The sequence below is a fragment of the Neodiprion pinetum genome, chromosome 5 (assembly GCF_021155775.2).
Source record: "Neodiprion pinetum isolate iyNeoPine1 chromosome 5, iyNeoPine1.2, whole genome shotgun sequence".
Taxonomy (NCBI): domain Eukaryota; kingdom Metazoa; phylum Arthropoda; class Insecta; order Hymenoptera; family Diprionidae; genus Neodiprion; species Neodiprion pinetum.
Window position 1 is genome coordinate 16,272,548 of NC_060236.1, and position 24,686 is coordinate 16,297,233.

Below are 24,686 nucleotides of genomic sequence, written 5' to 3' on the forward strand. Positions count from 1 at the left end.
CTACTGCTTGTTCTGTGACGATAGACGATAGATGTCGAGACACACTTGTGCTCGACTTTTATACACGCGTTGGCGTATGGTTTCGCAGATTTGGGGAAATGAAATTGGCCGTGTCCCTTGAAGAGGGAGCACAGTAAATCGCGTGATTTAATTGGCCTCTCGGTACGCGGTGGGGTCACCGAGTGTACGTAGAGACTTTCTTTGAAATTTGTATACTGTTGTCTATTTGGAGTTCGGGTTGACCGTCAGGCGGCGGCACGCCGGTGAGGCGTCCCGTCACAATATATAAATATATATAATGTTAAATATTATATATTTTGTCATTTTTATATGTATAAGAATAAAATGAATAATTGAATGATTAAATTTGGAGCTATTTGATTCTCGTAAAATTTTTGAATCGCACAAATTTTAGCCTCATCTACCAGCATCTACTACCCGGTAAACACGTGTAAAAATGATAAAATTTGAAAAAGTACGTGTCGGGCACAATATAAGATCACGATAATAATAATTTTATTATTTTATTAATAACCAACGCTTTTTTACGTTATTTCAAAATGTACGATAATTTTTCGTCAGGTACGATAATCTTACGCCCCTGGTACAATCAGCGCCATCTTCTAGGTTGCCAACACTGCGACTGACGGGAACTACGGGAAGACCTCTCAGGCTTCTTACACCCAGCCCGAAACATGGACCATCGTAGTCCATGAAGATACTTGTTTTCAAGCATGGTCTTATACACTTTTTAAATAATTTCTGTTATTGACATTGTAAAATGCGTTGCAATAACTTGAACCTTTTATAACTATAAATATTCCTTCAATGGATGCGTGATTAATCAAACTTCCCGTCGTTATTGTAGTTGTTTAACGTTGAACAGAAAAATGGCTTACCGCATTATCCGTTCTTGCAAATCAGTTGCGAAAGCTGCACAACGTTTTCACGCATCCAATCACGGTATGATAACGATTAGAAGCATTGGTTTCCGCTGTATCTTACAGACTTTGATTAAACGCAAGCACAAAACAATATGAATCTAGCTGAACCTAATGGAACTTCATTTGCCGGCGGAACATAACCTCTAATCTGAAAATTGTTTTAGGATTGGAATTACCGAAACGAAATTTCGTCAGTACAGTGAATGAGAATCTACTGACAGCAAAAGTTCCCTTAATCTCCACGGTTCGGTACACGAATTTCTTTAATAAATGTGAGTTGAGTAATTTTGTACCGTTTATCAACTTTTCTTGAAGTAAGCTTGAAGTAGGAACAGACAAAAAAAATACAATGAAGTTTATCATTGGAGTACGTTGTCAAATTACAAATGATATCCACATTTTAACGGGTGTGACCATCCTGAGAGGCTAAAATAGAAGTCGGCGTTCATGAATTATCTGTAGCTAAACTTGTGTATGTTTTTTATGTCTGTTTAAACACTTCCAGTTAACGTTTCCAGCTTTGTAAATGCATTTAATTAAATACAAAAATGATAACAATTGGTCGAGATACAAGCCTCTGTGCGTACTAGCTTTTCTTAATCTGGGAATTGTAACTTAGCCACAGGTATTTTGATTGATTTAAAATTTACCACATATTTTTAACATAATTATCTACAGCACTGTATAAGATTTTATTTTTATTATTAATCATTTTTGAAGATCCACGAACTGTAGTGTTCACTGTAATCACAAAGTTATACAGCTAGTCATAATTTCATCTAGTTATTCATAATTTTTAGTTTTGGTTTTTAATATTTTATTTTACTTTCTGTGTTCGCTCGACTATCATTGTTTATTTATACATATGGTGATGATTACATTAATAAAAATGTGAATATGTGTGCTTAGGACATAAACTTTACATGTGCTAGTATCTACGCACTTTTATGTTTTATTAATGCCACATTCGATTTGAACGTTTCCTAAAATTTATAATAAATGTTGCGAAATGCGATATGTCAAATTCAGAAAGGAACCATAGTTTCAGTTAGAAAAAGAGGAAATAGTCAGGAAATTTTCTAAACTAAATTGAGTGTTTTCCCTGAATACCCCAAATAAACATCTATGCTTACCTACATGTGCCATGTTTCTTGTCAAGTACCTGCTGAGGCTCTATGGAAGGGTGTTACCAGTGTCAGCAATGCGGGGAGGAGGAGAGGCAGAGGAAAAGGGCTAAAATTGACAAGAAATTTGAACAGAGGTCAAATAATCGGAGTTGGAAAAGTTAACATGGTATGGCCAGGTCTAACAGCCCCTGTATTACGGGGTAAAGAACTCATTCAGCAAGAGAAACTTCCCGAAGACCCGGAACGGATGGCAAAGCTAGCGAAATTGCGTGATGAAAACAGCAGCCGTAAATCGTTTAAAGTTCATCCGCTTGATCGGGGCTGGTCTGGATCTAAATTGCCGGGAAGAAGTATAGGGCCTCCTGATCCCAGAGGCGAAGGTAAAGTCATTGTAACTTTATTATACAGGGTATATCAAAATGTGAAAAACTTTGCCAATAACCGAGTGTTGAAATTAATTCAAACTATTCAATACATAATCCTGAATTAAACTGATAGGTTTATTGAGTGATTTTCCTTCGTGCTAATACATATGTTCAGATTTATTTTCATCAAGTATGACTTGAAACCCAAAAAGAAGTCTTCACATTACTACAAAGATTGGCCAACTTCATTTACTACAGATTTTATGGAGGTGAAATCGATACGTAATGATCTAAACTATGTTTTTATCGCCAAATATTACAGAAACTTTCGAGGGATTTGACACAATATGCTTGGAATCGAAGCCTGTATTTAATATGAGTGCAAACATGGGACGCAAGAGAAGAATGAGTGTTTTTGTTGTAACGGGAAATAGAAATGGATTAGCTGGTTTTGCACTAGGCAAAGCTGTCGAGGGCAAAGCAGCTGTAAAAAATGCCAAAAACCGTGCTGGTCAACGACTCTTACATGTGAACATTTACAACAATCATACAGGTATGAGGTTCAAGATTCTGTTCTCCGTATTGAATGGACTCTGATAAATTTTATCTATGAGATTAAATATCACAACTTTCACATTTATACATTTTAATAATTTTGCTTACAGTGCATCACGACTTTTTCTCCCAATTTGGAAAAACGAAAGTATTTGTGAAGAAACAACCAGAGGGTTATGGACTGCGATGTCATAGAGCTATCAAAAGTTGTTGCGAAATGATTGGGATCAAAGACTTGTATTCGAGAATCGAAGGCTCCACTAATCTGCAGCACATCATTAAAGCATTTTTTATAGGATTGTTGCAACAGGTGATGTTCACTGAAATATAGTAATATTGGAACGATCATTTGTACGGTTAGATATACAACTGGCTTTCTGGGAAGAGAGGTAGCATGAAAGGGAAATGTTGTCTCTCTCACTCCGATACAGTTTTTCAGAAAGCTTGTACAAGTGGGTGTTTTTTTTTTTTTTTGTTTGTTAATCAGTGACGTTACATTTTTGCTTAGACTCCCATGCATCTGCAGTAGTTAGTGGAAGGAAACAACACTCCTTCCATGCTATTGCTCTCTCACTCTCTCTGGAATCCCAACCACTGCAATGATCGTCCCAGTATTATTCTATTTCAGTGGTGATGTTCCTTCTCCTTGATTATATTCACTTGTCGCTATCCTTCAACTGTCCGATGTTCAACTTTTCACTAGTTGCTTACGGTATAATATTATTGTAATGCAAATAGTTCATTCTAAAGAGTATCATTTTTTGTTCTACTACCACAGAAAACACATTCTCAAATAGCAGAAGAAAAGAAGTTGCATTTAGTTGAAATCAAGAAGGAAACTGGCGAATTTCCTCTAGTCGTTGCCTCTCCACCAGTCGTCAGGAAGCGTGAGGAAATTAAGCGAGATGAAATTCTGGATTACACCCAGTATGTGATGAACAATCGGGTGGTTCTTCAGAAAAAAAAGTTTCCTCCGTTTTACACTAAACACAGATCGTGGGAAATTTATTTAAGGCGTCAAGAGTATCACAGAAATCAAGACAAAGTTAGAATTCGTTTGCTGACTAACTACGGTGAATTACGAAGTTATTTAACCGACAAATATCCTGAAGCAAGACCACCTCGGAAAGAACGAAAACCTGCAGATGCTGATGCTTGAGAACGTCAGTGATCAGCACATTGGATAGTCGTCATATATCGATAGCTAATGAAAAATAATACGTGAAATAGTCAATTTCAATTTTATAATCGTATACAGATATGTTATTGATATAGGCTCATTATTCGATGATGACATGTTCATATGTACAGAATCCATTTATTATCGATACTGTTCATAGTTTTTACATACTGAACGTATTCGGTTTATTTGTGTTAATTATCTACAATTAAATCGATAACACAGAAAAATAATATTCGTCGCCTATGTTAGTTATCTAAATCGTATCTGAGTGCTCAAAGTTCTTCACATGCTTTGTCCTTCCAAATCGCATAAACTTAATGAGCGAAAAGTTAAAAACATGTAAAAAATTTCTAACCCCTGGGTCATGGTTCAGTTTGAACATATTTTGTGACTAGCAAAATTTATCCGTTATAATTCCATACAGTAAGCAAAGTAATACATACAAGACACTTCACCTTGATTCGACCAACATGAGTAATTCAAAATACAACGACATGATTTATCGTATCATTTCGATATTGACGGATTCTAGATTTCAAGTTTTCGATACAGTGAGTTTCCAAACGCTTGGGAATCGAAATCTCCAAGCGTGTAGAAATCTCAGACAATTCTAAGTGTGTTAATATTGGAATATATCGTTGGGAAACCGTATTTATAATTATTCAACTAATCTAGGTTAGTGTTTTACTAATTAGTGAAGGTGAAAGTAAAGCTGTTCTCTGAGAATGCTTTCATTTTTCCAGCATTTTCATTTCATATTCTTAAAAAACAGGTGGAGATTAATGGTGAATCATTAAATAGACCGTACTTGTAATTTAAAACACTATTAGCCAGATTATTTCATAATCCGTTTTGTCCAATGAATGTAAGTTCTCAGTCTGTTCTCAGTGGTTGAATTAAATTAAATTTAGAAATTTATTTAAAAAATTAAATCAAATATTCGCGTATTTGAATAATTTGAATAATTTGAATGTGGACCGATTACTCGAATCTCCTCCATTCCCTATCGGCGGTAGCCGGGTTATTTTATCTTTAAATCTTATAATCTAACCGCACATTCTTTCAACGTCTAATTTGCCATAATTGGATAATTGTCATCGTCCTTAAGTTTTTTCGACTAATATGCGAAAGATCTACCTGATTTCAGATTTATGAAGAAAAAACTCGACAACTGTACGACTATACGGATCTTTAGCAGTTTTAATAAAAAAACCCTACCAACCGCAAAAATTTTTTTGTCTATCTCAAAGAACATGTCTCACTCAGAGCTATAGGAGGACTATGTCCGCGCATAAAAAGTGTCCGTAAAGTAGAGTACATATGAGATGGCGTTGCTGTAGCAAGAGGGACACGTTTAAATTGAACGGATAAAGATAGATATCCCCTTGTGAAGACACTGTTTTAAAAAAAACTCGTTAAATGATATTTTCAAGTCCCGATTAAACAAAATTATTTATTCCATTTATTAAATCTGTCGGTGAAAAATTTGAAATTCTGGATTGGGTATCAATAACGTATTCTCATTTCACAACGTTAGCAGTTGAACGTGCATTTAGTGCACTTTTATCCATTAAGGGGGGGGTTGGGTTGGGTTTTTAAAGTGAAAAAGAGGCATATTTTCGTGTTTTTTTTGCGGCGATATAAGCAATATTATTTAATTCAATTTATCTACATATTGTGGTACAACTTCTGAAGTATGTTAGAAAAAATTTTCAACAAAAAATGTTGATAAATACGCCTGTGACGGCAAATCTCCGGAGGCGCCTCGAAAAAGAGTTGTTTTGCGGTGAACATTATAACTCGTTACCGGATCATCTGAAACAAAAAAATCGATATGCATTTTAAAGGTGACATGTTTTCCTGGGTAATTAGGAAGAGTTTTTTTTTCTATTGTTTAATAACAAATAAACCGAAATTTTTTTAGCTAAAATCGCGTTTTTCACTTCCAAATGCTGCAAAAAATAGAAAAAAAAAACTCTTCGTAATTACCTGGAAAAATATATCACCTTCAAAATGCATATCGATTTTTTTGTTTCAGATGATCCGGTAATGAGTTACAATGTTCACCGCAAAACAACTCTTTTTCAAGGCGCCTCCGGAGATTTGCCGTCACAGGCGTATTTATCAACATTTTTTATTGAAAATTTTTCCTAACATACTTCAGAAGTTGTACCACAATATGTAGATAAATTGAATTAAATAATATTGCTCATATCGCCGCAAAAAATCACGAACATATGCCTCTTTTTCACATTTAACCCCCCCCCCCCCCCCCTAATCTAGTCGCTACTACTGCTTGTATATTTTGTTACTTCCCTTTTACCTGGTCTACACGCCAGGCTTAACTTGGTCGACTAAACAACAAGCGTACTTTGTTGCTTCTACACGCTGTACTTAAATATCGATAGATATCGGAATGATAGACTCCGAGAAGAAAAGGGTTTCATCATTATCGAAAACCTTCCTTTTCTTTCTGCCGTCGTTCAATGTTGTAGATCTAAAAAATGATTTAAAGTGATACATAGAAACATAAAACCGCACCATGCATCCATTTCTTACACATCATTAGTGACCGAATAAAAGCTAAATGAAATAAATTTATAATACGATTACAAATATATGGAATCATGTATTTGAACTAAATGGCAATTTTTTTTTATCATTTATCTTTTTACGAACCGAAATTTACACAATTTTTTTTATCACCTTCTTACCTTGATAAATAATTATGATCGATCAATACTATTGATATCTATCGATATTACCAAGCATATCGGGGGTTTTATCGGGCTCTGAAATGAGTTTAACCTCCGCGCGGCTGAACTATGAGTGCGCACGCTACACGACAACTTCAGCCTGTATTTGTCTGAATTTACCGAGTTAAACCTGGCGTGTAGATCAGTTATTAGATATACTTCACTTCATCTATAACGGCCAAGTTCCGGTTGAACCTTTATTGCTTATCAGCACATTTCGGTAACTTATTGAACCTCGATCTGCTGTTTTGTGGCGGACACTGTTCCAGTTAAAAACTCAAATGACCTTGCCCTCCATACTTCTACCCACCTTTCTCAGCACGCAGAAAGAAACTAATCTACACTCAACCTTAGCCATTAACCAATCACACTTCGAGTTAACAGAGGGATTCCTCTTGTCCGTTAAAAATTTGGTGCTCGTCGCTATCCTATATTGCAATATTTTTTCGAAACCCGACTTATAAGGGGTGCCATATAAAACCCAACTCTAGTCAACTCTGTCCAACTCTACGCATTCCAAAACCGTAAATCTAAATATAGGTCGTGAACGCTGACCGTTCAAAAACTTGCAAGGTGGCAATTCCGGGTGACTCCGAGTTAACTCAAATCAACCCTGCTAGAGGAAGGTTAGATAGAGTTGGGTTCGGTGTTTTCGCCCCAAGATTGAAATTCGATAGTAGTCGAGTATGGGAACGCTCTAGTGTTGCACTTGCACAGTGTAATGAGCTTGCATGTTAGACGTAATATAGCTGTTGCGAACTTACCTATGTTTTTGTTTTCCAATTGGTTTCCAATACTTCGGTGTAAATATTCAACCGTTGTTCGAGATAAGCGAAAATGCCTTTTGAAATACGTAGGCGAATATTGCGGAATAACATCATTTAGGTAATTTCGAATTCTTGCAGGGCGGTCATTGATGAGTTCGGAATGGAATATTGCTTCGAGCACTGAATCGTCTTCACTGTCTTTAGACGAAGAACTCTCAGAGTTCGCCACCTAATCATATACTCTGGATGCAATTTCTTTATAACGATAACCTCGATATGTAATTCAAATATTCGCGCGTCTCTCTCGTCCACAGCTACGTTTAGCAGAATGGGAGAATAATGAAGATTCGGACAGTCTTCAAAAAAATGTATGTATGTATGTACAGTAAGCCTGGGATTTCACAGGCAGGAAAAAATTGTAGTAGCAGCAGGAATTCATTGTAGGTTACTAGCACTTCCAGCGCACGTTTTTGCTGCTTCAAGTTCATTTATCCGAACAGCAGAGCAGCAAACGCAAGACATTTTATGATCAGTGCTGCTGCTACACCAAATCAGTAGACAGATGTTAGTAATATCTAATAAGTTACTAAACTGCTGCTACTTTTTGCTGCCCATGGAATCCCACCTTAATATTCATAATGCCTTTAATCTTCCAGCTAACTTGTTTTCGGTCCGAGACACAACGCGAGTTCAATTTTATGTGAATAATATGACAATGACTGCCATTTTCTCACGTCGGAGATTTCAGTACATCTGAGGGCTGGATCGCCAGTCATTGTCACATAATTCGAATGAAATCGAACTAGGATTTATATACGTACTTACGTACTTTCACACTGAGAAAAAGTTGGCCGGAAGGGGAAAGTGTTAATGAATATTACTGTACCTTCGGTTGCCGGAAAACAGGCGCACACTGATCAAATGGTTTTTGAATTCTATAAAGGCTGGTAGCTTTTGATTTCATCTTGGTATTGATTCATCGCTCAGAATAGTCTGAATTCAAAGTTCGTTTGGCGGTGCGTTGTAAACATCGCCGGTGCGTAACTATGTGTTACATTCTGAGAGGAACGTTGCGAGTTGATTCTGATTCACTGCGTGATTTAGTTATTTTCTTGACTTACATAGTTTAATATACTTATATGAATCTTGAAAATCTGCTGATCAGCTCCTTAGGTATTCTCGTTCAACTCACCATCACTGTGCGTGATTGAAATAATTATTAATGACAACACTCGGGCTTAATGCACATTTATTTACATAATCCCATTCAAGTTCTAAACAGTTTGGTTTACAATTGTTGTACAAACTGATGAGTATCACTTATCACAGTCATAAGCTGTTACTAAGTCTCTTCTAATCTGTTCTGATCTGTACTATTAGATGGCTACTATTCGACGTTTCAATATCTTCTTCTTTCTGTTCTGAATCAGTGTTGAATTAATGGAAATGTAGGAGGAGTTCAAGAGTCGCGTTTTCTGGCGGGTCTAAAGTGATTGGCTAAGATTGATTAATACTTGAGGGTAAGGTTTCTGATTAGTGAGTAATATCTTGGAGGTGTGTCAGCGTGAGACAATTGGTTCAGGAAAGTAAGCGACGAAGTGCTAATTACGATTCGTATAGTATTTCGACAACACCTGATTTATTCATCCGACGTTTTAAGCAGGGAAATAGCCCAGTATATCGAATTGTTTCACCGGTATCAGTATCGAGATTGTGGAAATTTTTCAACCTGGCAATTTTAGCGTGTTTTGGAATTTAATCTTCTTGCATCTATTGTATCAAGAAAAAAAAAAACAAGAAGCAGGATTAGATAACTGCTTTTGAGAATCGGACACAAGATATCAATTTCGGTATGTGTTTCGCGTATATTCATTAACAACCGTTCCGAAATTTCGTACGTGCTGGCACACATTTTGGAATACGTCCTATAAGTTGTAGTATTCGTAGGAAATGGATTCAAGATAATTGACGCTATGATTCGATTAGTTCTTTAACTCCTCGAGTTGCAGGCGAAAATGAGATTTTCGTGCCACGTTTGTGTTGAAAAGAAATGTTCATAGATTTATCCTACGATTGCATGCTTCGCCAGGATCGGCTTTGTGGAAGATTATATGAAATAACATGTGAAAAAAAATATCCAAATTACACAGATGATATAAAGGAATTTGATAATATAAGACTATTGATAGTGCGGTAAAAAATTTCCCTAAATCATAAATTGAAATAAACACACATGTTCTTATAAAGTTCGTGGGACGAATAATATCGTCAGAAAAATGTAACTTAAGGCTTACCAATGGAAAAACAAGTGGATTTGGGCTGACTGTGAGCCAGCCTTTGAACTTCCCGTTATTTGTGCTCGAAACTAGTATATTTCGATACAAGAGGCCAAACGAGCGTTTTGCGCACTGCGAGTTTGATGGCAGCACGAAGCCGAGGTAGAGCCAGCTCGGCTTCATGCGACCTTCAGACGAGTAATGCGCAAGAAGCGAGTTTGGCCTGGCGTATCAAACACTGTTTTTCTTCACGCTTGTATGGAAGTCCGGTTTGTGTAGTGCTTGGGGGCAACGAAAGCCAGCTTCCGGTGCCTTCAAACCGTGGGCAAACGAGGATGTCGCATGCATGAGTAAAGAAAAATATCATTCATCATTACAATTTTTCATTTCAATATAACGTTCAATAAGTGGACAGTGACCTGAAAAATCTGGTGCTCACATTTTTGATTGAAAGTCGAATACGTTGAGATTCTCTGCCAGTAGGATTTCCTGTTATGAATCTCGCGATTCTCACCTCACGTTCGTTTTCGGCAACTCGGAAAACCTCCAGATACTCATTTTTGTCAAAATACGTTGATCGTAAAATGCGTACACCACTTTTCGCACGTCGTTGATGTATTCATAGAAAGGGGTAGGGGTCACTAAAATAATAAAAAAAATAATAATAATAATAATAGAATGATGTATTTATTCATCTGTTATTAATCAAAGCTCAGGTTCTCTGGAATGTAAGTAAATCGTAATGCTCAAAAACGCATATGATAGTCGTTGAGTTTGACATGAAATACTCTTCTGGCTGATGCACTTCTGAATCAAACAATGAGCTGAACAAATTAGTAATGAGCTATGTATGCCGTATTTATGTATGAATAGTGATTTGTATCATATACCGATACTCTAGAATGCGGAGGAATGTATGTAGTATATGGGCAATACAATTACGGTGAAACCGATAAAAAAGGGAAGGAAAAGAAAGTTCGATATTCAGGTAGACACACATGGTAGTGAATTGACAAAATTGCATACTACAAAATGGATATATTTGCTTTAATTTTCAGTTTCGACTCAGCTCAGGATTGAAAGCTGCCGTAAATATCAATTTTCCAACACAGGCATATAAAATAGTTGATAATCTACATGAATGCACACTATAAACCAACCAGGTCGATCGGTCTGTAGTTTTTGGCGCTAGGTCGATTAGACCGTGGATTTCCGCATCCAAGTTGACCACATCATAGTGTCTGACATGTAGGTCGATCGCTCCGTAGATTTATAAAATTTGAGGAAGGAATAAAAGACCAAAACTTTCTTATTTTATTCATTTCATCAATTTTTTTTTTCTATCAACTTCCCGTTTCTCAGATTTCAGAGAAAATAGGAAGTTATTGTAATCACCCCAAAAATGAAAAGTTGAGTTCTCACTAGATCTCCACATTTTGAGGTCTGGAGAATCACCTCCAATCATTTTCAAATGGACCTCTATGTATGTGTATGTATGTATGTATGCATGTATGTATGTACGTGCGTGATCAATTTTTTGTCCGACGATATCTCGAGAACGAGTAGTTAGATTTTGATGAACTTGGTCTTAATCGACGCACCTCTTTCAGACTTAGGTCTGATTAGATTTTGGCTGTGATTGGTTTAGCAGTTTTTGAATAATTTAAAAAACTAAATTCACAAAAATAAAATAAAAATGGTGTTATCTTCGCAACGGATGAACGGATTTGCATGAAAATTGGTATCCGAAGGTGTTTGGGGTCGCTGATCACATATCTGAAGTCACATTTGCAAAATAAAGTTTTCACGTAGTAAATATGCTCGAAAAAAATTAAAACATTCGGAGTTTGATGAAAATTGAAAAATTCATGTTTTTTGGGTCGCTGATCACGAATCTGAAGTCGGATTCGCGAAACGCATAATGGCAGATTCAAAATTCGTGAAAAAACGCTCGTTTGGTCTCTTGTATCGAAATATACTAGTTTCGAGCACAAATAACGGGAAGTTCAAAGGCTGGCTCACAGTCTGCCCAAATCCACTTGTTTTTCGTTGAATTCACTTCATTATTTAACAACAAAATAAAAGAGCAAAAATCTGGAGATTTTTAGGGATTTTTCACGAATTTTGAATCTGCCATTATGCATTCCGCGAATCCGACTTCAGATTCGTGATCAGCGACCCAAAGAACATTAATTTTTCAATTTTCATTAAATGCCGAATGTTTTAATTTTTTTCGAGCATATTTACTACGTGAAATCTTTATTTTGCAAATGTGACTTCAGATATGTGATCAGCGACCCCAAACACCTTTGGATACCAATTTTCATGCAAATCCGTCCATCCGTTGCGAAGATAACACCATTTTTATTTTATTTTTGAGAATTTGGTTTTTTAAATTATTCAAAAACTACTCAACCAATCACAGCCAAAATCTAATCAGACCTAAGTCTGAAAGTGGTGCGTCGATTAAAGGATACAAGTACCTACATGGATATAAAAAAGCAGTGGAATCTCTATAACAAACGCATCTGATTTCACAAAATATAACTACAAAACTGTACTTATATACCGCCTCAAATATTATGAGGTGATGTATATTATATATACCTATATCTTAGAGCATATACCAATGGTTTATCTGTAAAATCACCTGTTCTGCAGAAACATGCATTAACCTTGCATAATTCTGCCGCAAATTGCTGCCGAACACGGTCTTGCATGATCGGATGCTACATGAAATGCTACCGGGGTAAATCCAAATTTGAACTCAGATTATCAAAATTCAAAATAGCGGATCCAAATGGCGGACGCGCTTTCAAAAAAAAAGGCTGATTCCAACGAAAATGAGTGCCCACGAGTTTTTGGGGTCGCTGAATCTGAATCTGAAATCGGATTTTGAAAATTCAAGATGGCGGATCCAATATGGCGGACCAAAACTTTTTCAACTGGATTCCATCAGATTTGAGCTTTTTGTCCGCCAAATAGATTCGCCATCTTGAATTTTTAAAATCTGATTTCAGATTCGTAATCAGCGATCCCGAAAACTCCGAGGTAAAATTTTTTGACCGGACTTGATCAAATTTGAACTTCTCGTCCGCCATATTGAATCCACCAAGTTAAATTTTACACAACCGACAGTTTCAGATTCAGATTCAGCGACCTCAAGAACGTTGATTTACCAAATTACAGTCAAATTACGATGAAGTAGAAACAGTTTTTTTTTTCAAATGCCTATAGGTATGTATCATGACACAAAAGTGGCACGACGTTTTTCTGTCCATATGTGTGTCACTAACACTCAATGGGTTAAAAGTATGCGATACATGGCGAGTATGTGCACATGTTCACATGGTGAAGTGTTGGATTCATGGTACGGTCCCATATAGGGCCGAATTGCTGGAATCTCTAATAACGGAACGGAATGGACGGAAAAGTCACTGAAATCCGCGTTCCGATCATTTCTTTCCGTTGTATTTTTACGGATTGGTGAATCCGTCCCGTATTCGCATATTATGACATTCTGTTTCAAAATTTTCTATAACATAAGATCATATAAAATTCCTAAGTTTATTGCTTTTTGAATGAGAATAGCATCAAGAAACGATTGTATTTTTATAATAGACTGTGTTGGTAAAACTATATCGATATCCCTTATTTGGCAAATTTTAAATTTCCCACCATAAGTCGCGCGATGCCGTGTTCGTTTTTCAGGGACCTTACCTGTAAACCACTTCAAACCGCTAATCAGGCCACTATACATATGACTCTTCTGTACCATAAATATCGATTAGTCGACTATCGATTGAGTGAAATTTGTCTACGTTCAGACCGGCTTGCTGACGTTCGACTCCAAGATGGCGGAGACGAATACGCCATGTTTTTTGTAATGTTCGCGCATTAGAGAATTTGTTTGAGGATCGTAATTCGTTTAACCAAAATGGCTGATGATGATCCGTGGTCATTAAAAGTAGACGGTTATTTGAATGTAGATACCGAGTGCAAGAGTATAATATATCATCCAAATTTAAATGTGGTTTTAATTACGACCGCCGATGCCCAAGTTTACGTCTTCGATGTCAACTCCGGGGTAATTCTGCAGAAGACTTCCTTGTCTGGTAAGATTCTACTCATTGAAATCACCCAAATGCAATAGTAGAATCAACGTTCCATCAGCGAAAAAAGATAGATAGGATTCATGAAAAACTTGAAACGTCATGTATTCACTTTCCATGGTCAAGGTCGCTTCCACTTCAACATGTCAGACTATGAATGCACGACACATTTTTCCCGTCTCTTTTTTTTCCCCAAACAACTATCATCATGCGCTAAATGACACACTACCCAATAGTCTGAAATCTCCAGACAATTCTTCTATTGTTACTCATCATCTTCGATTTCTTACGCCAAGTTCACTCACTCACTCAGGCTTTTAAGATGTTTTCATCGAATTATCGTTTCTCTGTTTCATGATTCTTTGTAACGAAAATATTGCACAATTATTCGGACTCGTTACAATCTTCTCATATATTTTTTTTCAAAATCTATATGACTCACTGCCTTACTCAATCATTATATTGAGTGTTTTGTTCGCTTGACCAAAAGCTAACAGATGTAATCTTGCGTACTTTTATTGTCTGGTAAATAATTGACAAGGTGCTAATGTCTTGTTAACACTTGGATATCTGACATTTTCAAATATCTGTCGCTAACTGAATTTCAGACTACTTAGCGATCTTTTGCACTGCATACCGCTAATAAGTATAAAACAATTTCAATCTTCGTGTGACATATCGAGTTTCGCCGTATGTTTTAATCAGCACTGATTATTTCTGCTTGATTTTATCACTGAACCAAATTATGAAAATAGTCCTTCGTTTACTGATGTACTCAATCATGCAGACAAGTTTGCGCACGGTGCAACGATTGATTTTTAGGCAAACTATTTCGCAACTTCAGGATTATCTGGAACTTAGTAAATCATATAACAATGCCAAAGAAATTCATATTTAGCGAATTCAACTGTACGTTAACTTTAGCCTTATCTTGAAGTTCTGAATATTCATTTGAACAAAACATCAAGCAACTCATATCACCCCATTTTTTTTTTAACAAATTCAGAAATTTAATCATGAATCTATCAATTCATACTATTTTTGATAAAACTATGGCGTAATAATGTTTTGCAATGTATGATATTTTCATCTCTGTGTAATCGTAAGATTTCTTCCTTATTTCGGTTCTTATTTGCATTCTTATGTGTTTGAAATTGGTCAGATTAATGTGAGGAAACATCAAAGAAAAATAGTTATTTCCCAATTTTAGGACTGTCGAAAATGCATTCAACCATGATTTCTAGTTTAAATATGGCAAAGTATTGCTGGTGGCCACTGTAATCTTTGTAATTTAACTCTAAAGTTACATAAAATCAATTGTTTTTTGCGACGATTTGTTACTTTAACGTTACGAACCTTATTCTACTTTCAGAGTCTGTAAGTGCAGTTCAGGTTTTTATTTATGTTCACGTTCACATTCTTGTAACACTGAAGTTTTTTCATGTACCTGCAATTTGACTACATTTTCGGGTAATTCAGATTAAAGATGTATGGCAAGTTACAGAACTCTGGATGCCTCAGATCTCAAAAATAGAGCTATTCAATTTTCACATTTCTAAGAAACACCATTTTAACAATCAATATATTTACACTAAATAATTTACTAGTCTAAATTTTTGTCAGATATGTTTTTAGCCAAAAAATCCCTTTAAAAAAAATAGTAACTATTAATAACTAATAAGAATAGATAAAATTGTGGACAGTCGGTTTGATAAACGTAGTTTGGGAAAATTGTTAAAAAAAAATTACTTTGATCGACCTTTTGTATACATAGGACAATAAAATGTCAAAAATATAAATTTTACAACAATTTCTCGCAATTGTTTCCAGATGAAAAAAACTTTATCCAAAAAATTTGGACATTCTTGTTTCAAAGATATCTGAAATCTTATAAATTTAGATTGAAATTTGTCATATTGGGATAAAGAATTGTTGAAAAAAATTCTGTTCGCTATTTCTTGACTTTCCATTATTATCGCTCAACTGCATTTCAGATAATGCTTTGTAAAATGACTTACAAACAGTAATTTCATATTATAATTTGACGACAAGGATTCTGTATCACTGAAATGTATCGTGACTGAAATATGTTCAATTTTTAAACTGCTCAAGCATATCTTTGGTTCACTCATTTTTTCTTTTCTTTCCGAAGATGATTAATTTGGCACTTTGTTGACTCATGTCAATCATGCACTTCCAGTTATCTTTTTTTCGACTGGCAACTCGATTTAATAAACGAAAATAATTTTTGCTTGTAATAAAACTGTTGTAGGATTTTTTAGAATACAACAAATTCTTGAACTGTGAGCGGATCAATTGACCTTCAAAAAGTACGAACAAGTAACGATATCGTTTTTTATTCCTGTCGCACAGGTAGAACGGATGGAAAAATAACGGGAGTTTACTTAGCCGAAGGCTTGGACAAAGTTTTGTACACCGATGGACGAGTAATCGGCGTAAGGAGCGATTACAATGGAGTTCTCTTGCTTGACACAATACTGCAGACCCCAGTATCTTGCAGCGAGGATAAAATAAAACTAGAGCTTTTACTTACCGAAGCGATTTTGTTGCATCTATGTCTACGATGTGTGGAGTTACCTGTTGTCGATCACGTTCAAGAAGTACTCCAAGAATTGTCTACAAAGATTCAAACTGCCCAAGAAGTTCAAAAAAAGAGCATCAAAGCTCAAAAAGTAAGGCGTTGTCATATTTTACCCATATCCCGATTGTGAGTGTATTTGTTAAAAAATTTCTAATTTTTATTCACTTTGTTACGAGACATTCGTGCATCGAGCATTTATCAAATTATTATATCTGTAAGCTATGAAGATGTAGTTGAAAATACAAATATAAAAAATACTGGAAGTACGAAATGATACCTCAAATATCAAAGCTTCATTTCCAATTGTATCAAAATAGTGAAAAATTAAAACTTGTAGATTAGTTCGATTTTACTTTGCAATGACTGATTTTATTCAAAAGACCGTTTCTCACAAAGTCACTAAAACAGACTTAAATTTTTTCCAGTAGTCAATTCGATACTTGCATTTTTTTATCGTAATCAAACTTGGAACAATATTGTAAAATTGAATTGAACCAATGAATTTGGAAAAAATAGTCTGCTGAATAACTTGAGTCACATGGTAGAATAAAGTCTAACGATTTTACTGGATTTTCAAAAAATTGATTTGAACTGGCGCATTGATAACTAAGCTTTTACTTACAATTCCAGCATTTTCTGCTTTTAAATTTTCAAAGAGATTATAGATTATCAAATCTAACAATTTGACAAATATGCAATGTACCACAATTTTGTCATAAAATTAATAAAAAAGTATCGATTTTTGGCTAGCCAATTTTCTGAAGCCTAAGACATCTGACTATGACCATTGTAAATTTTTTTGATTACTGTATTCAATACCTGAATAAAGTTGAAGTTTTTATCATCTATGTAATGATGAATTTCAAGAAAAAAATCATCATTTTGAAATATCAGGATTTGTCTTGAAGTCCAGTAATCAACCATAACAAAGCAAAAAATATCTAACATTCAATCCAAGATTCTTAAAACCCGACATATTCAAAGTCATTGCAATGTCGCAAAGTATTGATTTTTTCGTATAATAACTTCAACCTCGTTTAATATAACTTTTCAGCTTGAATTGAAGAGAACACACAGTGAATAAAAATTTTTAGGAAGTTTATTGTATATCAAGGATCCTAACGAAATCAGTTTATTGAATTGAATCATCGCAATATTTGATCTTGAGAGTTGTCGACTTTGAAATAAGGAATTTGCCACTGCTGTTAAATGTTAATTTCTATGGCACATAAATATTGAGTGAACTTTTTTTAATCGATATTTTCCACAGTGGAACACGGTATGCCTAGAATTGCCTCACGCCGCACTAAAGTTGGTGTGCTCAGGATTAGTGGCGGAATTGAAGCGTCAAAACAGGCATATTCCAGCATTGCCAATCGCCTCCGCTATCAACGAACAATTGAACGGCCTATTGCCAGGCCTGATACCCGAAGTCGGTCCCGCAGACAGAATACTTATGTTTAGCGAGGCCGCTCGACGAAACACATTTGCGAAATGGCCTCACATGAATTACAAGTGAGTCGAGTCAGATTCAAATTTCAACTGATATAAGGCTCAACATTTGTTTTATTTTAAACGACAATACGCATGTCATTTATAATTTTGTGCAAATTCACAGCTAATTTGTTCGTTTCACGAGCATCTTACAATGCTTGGCGGATTAAAAAATTTAATTGCACTGATTACGTTTTTTTTTATCTTTATCACGCACGTAAGTTGCTTGCATTTCATTGAGTGGTATATACAAGTAGATGTCTGAAAAAGTGGGTGAATTTTGGAAAGTCATATCTTGTAAAGCAATTGATCGATTTGAGTTGAGTTCATTCTGTTCAAAAGTATATATATCGAGCTTCATTTACATATATTTTAAAATCAGAATCAATTCATAGAAAGCACTGTTATCGATAACAAGCATTAACGGTCTAGCTTGGTGTGATCTATTGATATCTCATACAAGGCTGAACCGATTTATTTCAAATGTGGACACGTTATTTTTGGATAGTTACTTTATTTACCGTAATCTGAAATTTATTTTTTCATTTACTTTCAACAAAATAGCGTCGATCTATGATTGCCATCTGATTTTTTACTGAAAATTGGTGATATTTTTTAATTAGTTACCAAAAAAATACCAGAATTATGGCAATGTGGTTGAACTATCCAAGAATCCACAAATTTCAAGTAAATTAGCTAAATCATTTTCAAGGTATTGTCAAGCACCGCAAAAAAATTTTATCTAGCAAAATGGTTTATGTTATTGTTAACAGCAATGCTTTCCATTGATTGATTCAGATGAAAGAAATATGCAATCGAAGCCCGATCTGCATACTTTTAAATAAAACGAACTGTAATCGAATGGAACAATCACTTGTTGATATACGAGTTCCCCAAATTGACCCACTATTTCAGACATCTACTCGTATGCATATTACCATTTGGAAGGAAGAAAAAAACATAAATATGAAGGGACGTTATTTTCAGATGGGCATTGCCGGACCAAATGGCACAAGCTGGATTTTACCATCAACCCAACTCAACGGGAGATGACAGAGCAATGTGCTTCACTTGCAACGTATGCCTCGTTTTTTGGGAACCGACAGACGAACCTTGGTCAGAGCACGAACGCCATGCGCCTAGCTGCCCGTTTGTCAACGGAGAATATACACAGAATGTACCTTTTTCGGTTGTTCTTGCCACTGGTCCTGCGCAAGAATCTGACGATAGTGTGGAAATAATAAGCACAACAAACGTCAAAGGGCTCATTGCTACTGCCTCGCACAATGGTCTTGTTAACGTCTGGAATGTCAGCAATCAGTTACAAGTAAGTAAGGGACTCAATTGCTTACACCGTTGACTTAACTCCGCATTTAACGAAAACAAGTGCCAATGAATGTTCTCTGCCAGATATTTTTTATATATATTAACACAATTATTATATTCAAAAGCTATGGAAATCCCTTCGAGAATATGAAAATGGAATATATTATACTACAATTTTATTCACCAAAGCGTAGGTATTGATACTCAATTTCGAATCGCTTTATAATGCGCAAAAGTCTAGTAGATTAGATCGCTTTACTTTGCGATGGCTTGTTTTAAGTCACCAATACACAATTAAATCGCCTTGCGTGAGACTTAAATCGTTGACAAACGAAAACTTTCCAATACAGGCCGAAAATTTCAAACAAAATTAATGCTGTAAGTTTTTTAAATTACCTAAAATTGAAGACTCGTATTTTAGGCCCAAGTTAAGTTTTCAAAGACTCAAAAATTAATGAATGATTCGTCTTTTCGAATTGAGTAAATATTTCTTTACTTTCACGGCTCCTTAATTTCAATGAATCTGTAGTTTCCGAAAAACAGACTTTTATAAAAATATCAGTCTGACTATTCTGACAAACTTTTGCGATTCTCTCAGAAAGGGCTCGACGAAAAAAATCTGTGAAATTTCCAGGAATTATCATTCAACAAACGATGGGCCTGAAAAATTAAGATGTTTCGATTTCTTTAACGTGTGTTTCTGTCGAAAAAAATTGAAAACACTCTGACACGATTTATAAAAAGTTTACAAAAAAGCGTTGTGCAACTTATTATAAAACGAATAAAATAATGCGATAGGTAACGTAAGTCTCACAAAAACCGAGAGCATTGACGACTAAATAGTTCGATAACTGAACGGTACTTTCATTCATTGAATTGGTTTATGAAAACGATGTGGAAAACGGTTTTTATAGCTTGTTTAATTTTCATTTACAGAAGGAAATGTCAGTACTCGCAACAATGAGTAACGAAGAAGCGAGCGGCAAGGAAGGGAGGCAAAATCAAGCAACGAATAATCTGGCGCCATCTTATCTCCCAACTCTTGGTTCGGAACCAGATGCTCAGTCCGACTACAAGCCGTCATTGGGCTCGCAGAAACTAGAATTGACCGCACTGACAATCGCAGGAGGTCCGAAGCCGGAACCTGAGGAATTAAGCAACATGAGCACGACGGTCACTGCGACTATCTTGGAACCGACAAGCGTAGGAATCCGACCTTGTTTAATCTGCGGCGTGTCGGTGACTTCGGACACTTCGCCACAGATACGAACTTTGGAAAATGTCTGGGCTGCTCTTACGGACTCAGCACCAGCCTCATCCCTGGTTAGAGCAATGAACAGCGTAAACAGTGCAGCCAGCGATAGTCTGGACATCATGAAAGTGGCCGACCGGAGTTCATCGACGACTTCGCACCGCCTAATCGTCTATGATTTTCACCACAAGGTGGACGCTTCGCAGCCCACGAAGTCGGATAAGACGAAAGACTCCAAAACCAAGAAAGTATCCTCAGGTACAGGGACCAGTGCCAGCTCGAATAGCGGGCGACAAGAGAGTCTCTATCAGGAACTTTTCCTTAGCGAATTTTCGTGCAAGGTTCCAGTCATCGAGGACGTTATCGAGGACGTCGTCATAGAAGATGTCGATGAAATGGTGATCGGCGCTCACTTCGATGCTCTGATAGCCTCCTCGTCCAACGGTCAACTTCAATGCTCTACTCCGATCAACATAGCTGTTCCTCCGACCTCGTTTCCATTTGACGCCAACTTCAATCCCATAAATGGTTCAGAACAGTTTGCATCGGCTTCCGACATCACTGCGCTTAACAAAAAGACGCTGGAATTGACCAGTGGGCTGAAAACTGAGCCAGTCATTGTTCAGACGGTCGTCATAGATGCTCCGGAGATTCAGAGAGTCGCTTATGCTGTTTCGTCCAGGGACGGACGGCATTTGTATGTCGCTCTGTGCCCTGGACCTGACATTGCGCTCACTGACCCGCCGCCTATTCAAACCGCCAATCGAATGGACGTAGATGAAGAGAGCGAATTCTTACTTCCCAAGAGTTACATGTACTGGGATCAGAATGAGGTCGAATCGTCAAAGCCTGGCGCCAACGAGGAAGAGAGAAACGATGCCAGTGAATGTGGTGCCATTTTACTTGTCTATGCATTTGATCTTGGGGGTAAAGTTTTGAAACTTATTCCCGAACCGATCGTCAGGCGAGAACTTCCCGCTGCACAAATCCCTGTCGAACACGTGTTGCTGCCACTTCAAGAAAAGAATCGAAACTCATCGGTTTCGTCCAGTTCCACTACTGTCACTTCTTCCCAATTCATAGACGGACCAAAAGGCCAGATTGCAATGGTCTGCAAAGACGGTGTTGTCAGAATACTAGAGCTTGCCACATTGAAGACTCTCTCTGAAGCAAAACTTGAGGGCACTAAATTCGTCTCCGCTACGTATTGCAACAGTGAGTAAAATTAATTTTAAAAGGATTTGTGCTGAAATTTCTCAATTTCCAACTATTATTTTTATTTTAGTATTTTTTATTAGTATTTTTTTTTTGTCAATTTCTGTGCTCGGTTTTCAATTTCGGAAGGTTAAATTTATGTTATCGCTTTGCTAAATTATTCCGATTATTGCTTCAATTTTTATAATAAGATATATTACATCTTACCCATTTTGTGGCAATCATCTTTATTAATAATTATTCAGCATGCATTCAAAGTTACTCGTTTGTCAATAAAAGTTTGTTTAATAAATATACGAGTCTGTCTGTGTGAATTTAACTGTATAATGTCGATCTTCGTAAAACGTTACGTAACTTTTCGGCGTACTACCAAATCTACAATTCTCCAAACTTGGACTCTTGGTACAAATTTTCAAATGCGTCTAATTTTTGTTCTTAGGTTTGGAAAGGTTGTGCGCATGTACGAACGAAGGCGCACTCCACTTTTTTGCCACCATAGAAGAGGAAGATTCTACCGAAGAGAAAGAGGATATCGACGATGTAAATATGACCACGGAGGTGGGGTCAAGAAACAATGTTCACATTGCTCCTAGCACATCTACGAGCTCAGTTATCTATCAGTACGTACCTTGACTTAGTATATTTCACAGTTGGCCAAGAATATGTACCAAGTTTAAAAGTCTACAAGCTCTATTGTTTATCGATTCGTTCCTTTTTTCTTTTAAATGCAGATAAACGCTCCGAGACTCGTACAGAACTTATTAAACCATTTAACTGCCAAGGCATCACAGCGGCGTCAAGCGTAATAGAGTAATTCAGTGTTTTTGGTGTCTCAGGTGAATATTTTTGAAGTGTTTTTGAGGTTAAAAAATCCGGTTATGACCAAAAAAAGTTATTTCTTCCTCGCATGTATACAGTTTTGAGCCCTCAAAGTTGTTCCTCAAAATGTTCCATCATTTTCTCAAATGGCGACATGGAACAAACTATCATCTTCTTTTTTCAGGATGGATTTTTCTTTGAAAAACACTTATTAATACTATCTTTGAGGCCAAATACGCAATTTCAAGAATTACCGAATCAATTTGATTTATTATACAGTATAACTAAGCTTATAATAGAAAAATTACTCGGTAATTTTCGAAATTGCGTATTTGGACTCAAAAATATTATTATTTAATGTTTTTCAAAAGAAAAATTCATCCCGAAGAAAGAGGATGATAATCTACTCTATGATGCCATTTGAGAAAATGATTAAAAATTCGCCAACTTCGAGGGTTGAAAACTGTATGAATGCGCGGAAAAAATTACTTTCTATGATCATGACCGAATTCCTTGACCTTGAAAATACTTAGAACACATGCCTTTAAAAATAAATATTCACATTCGATACCAAAAACATCGTTCGATGCTGCTACGACGCCTTGGCAGTTTAGTGGTTCATCACACACTTCATTGTTAGATCGTTTCTTTTTCCTTGATTGCTTGAATCCAAGGTTTTACGTTACTCCTTTTAACATATTTCGATGTAGCATTTTATTTCATGGTCTTTGAAAGCTTGTGGACAAATAGCCGAATCCAAAATTTAAGAATTGGATCCGCATGAGTCACTTTCAAAGTGAAAAATGAAAGAAAATCGGTATCAGTGTATCAACTAGGAAAGAATTTGTAACGCGTTTTACTGCAAGTTCACTGCGGCTAAACCAAATAATAATGGAATTATTTTTGCCTGTCCATTCAATTTGAAATTATTGGATAACTGATGAATATTTTTTTTTACTAATGTACAGACATAATTACAATAACAAAACAATGTTCAAATTCCTCATACTAAAATTCGGAAACATAATTGAATATGCGCATGATCTAATTTGGAAGAACTCTCCTGCTTGTAAATTCTTATGATTAAAATCCTTGACGTTTTTTGCTCACTTCGTTACAGAGATCCTATATTGGCACACAGAACGAATCTATCGTACTCAGATTTGAGGATGTTGTACGAGTTGACGAGATTTAATAGACATTCACCGGCCTACGGAGCCACCGTACCACCTTGTTGGAGCGAGATGATGCAGGCGCAAAGACAACGTCGTCATCCTCAGCACCTTCATCAATCGGAAGATCAACACCACACACGTACTTGGCGTCTTCAAAATGACGCGTAAATAAAAATTATTTTAAACACAAATAATCTTATTCTAAGTAAGAGGACTGATCAAAAATCTTGCTGTTATATTTATTTGTGGGAATAAGTTTACATCAGTTTTTACATCATCGTAAAGGAACAAACTTTTGGTAAGAACTTCGCGTCGCAAATTTCCATCTATTTCTATCATCTAGTCATAAACGACACAGATAATAATCGGCAACATTTTTTTTTTTACTTACCATACTTGATATCAAATTTTTCTGAGATTCAAGTTTGTAACATTCGTGTAACATAACAATTCATTTTTCAGATAATTTATCATTATGAAGCAATTTAAGGATTGTCTGAACTTCAGCTTACTGTAATAATTACTCCTTGGAAGTCATTCTAAAGTTGCAAAATAACGATTGTCTTGCAATTTTTTATTTTTTTTTTTGTCAAGTTAACCTAACGGTTAACACCTTCAACCTCGTAAATTTTTCTCATCACACTGTTTTGAGAGCTAGTTTACAATTTTTTTCTTCACTAAAGCTACAATTTTAAGTATTGTTGATTTTGAATTATTA

At 36.0% G+C, this 24,686-nt stretch overlaps 2 protein-coding genes across 8 annotated transcripts in view; both read left to right on the plus strand.

Annotated features, from left to right (window-relative positions):
- Positions 1-681: 681 nt before the first annotated feature.
- mRpS5 (mitochondrial ribosomal protein S5) lies at positions 682-4,995 on the plus strand. The gene is made up of 6 exons (XM_046629689.1): positions 682-963; positions 1,109-1,216; positions 2,104-2,451; positions 2,759-2,989; positions 3,102-3,301; positions 3,770-4,995. The coding sequence occupies exons 1-6, from the start codon at positions 891-893 to the stop codon at positions 4,148-4,150; spliced, it is 1,341 nt and encodes a 446-aa protein (XP_046485645.1). The 5' UTR covers positions 682-890; the 3' UTR covers positions 4,151-4,995.
- An 8,817-nt stretch (positions 4,996-13,812) lies between these two features.
- Positions 13,813-24,686, plus strand: part of Bruce (BIR repeat containing ubiquitin-conjugating enzyme) — a 64,454-nt gene continuing 53,580 nt past the window's right edge. For 6 of the 7 annotated variants that reach the window (XR_011177166.1, XM_046629659.2, XM_046629661.2 and 3 more), the window contains exons 1-7: positions 13,813-14,088; positions 16,459-16,778; positions 17,958-18,202; positions 19,154-19,508; positions 20,444-21,974; positions 22,414-22,594; positions 23,914-24,132. Coding sequence is in view for 6 of the 7 variants with exons in the window: in XM_046629659.2 (XP_046485615.1) it covers positions 13,911-14,088; positions 16,459-16,778; positions 17,958-18,202; positions 19,154-19,508; positions 20,444-21,974; positions 22,414-22,594; positions 23,914-24,132 (3,029 nt within the window). In the remaining variant the exon portion in view is untranslated. The remainder of the gene's footprint in view (positions 14,089-16,458; positions 16,779-17,957; positions 18,203-19,153; positions 19,509-20,443; positions 21,975-22,413; positions 22,595-23,913; positions 24,133-24,686) is intronic. The other variant, XM_046629662.2, reaches the window with a different exon arrangement.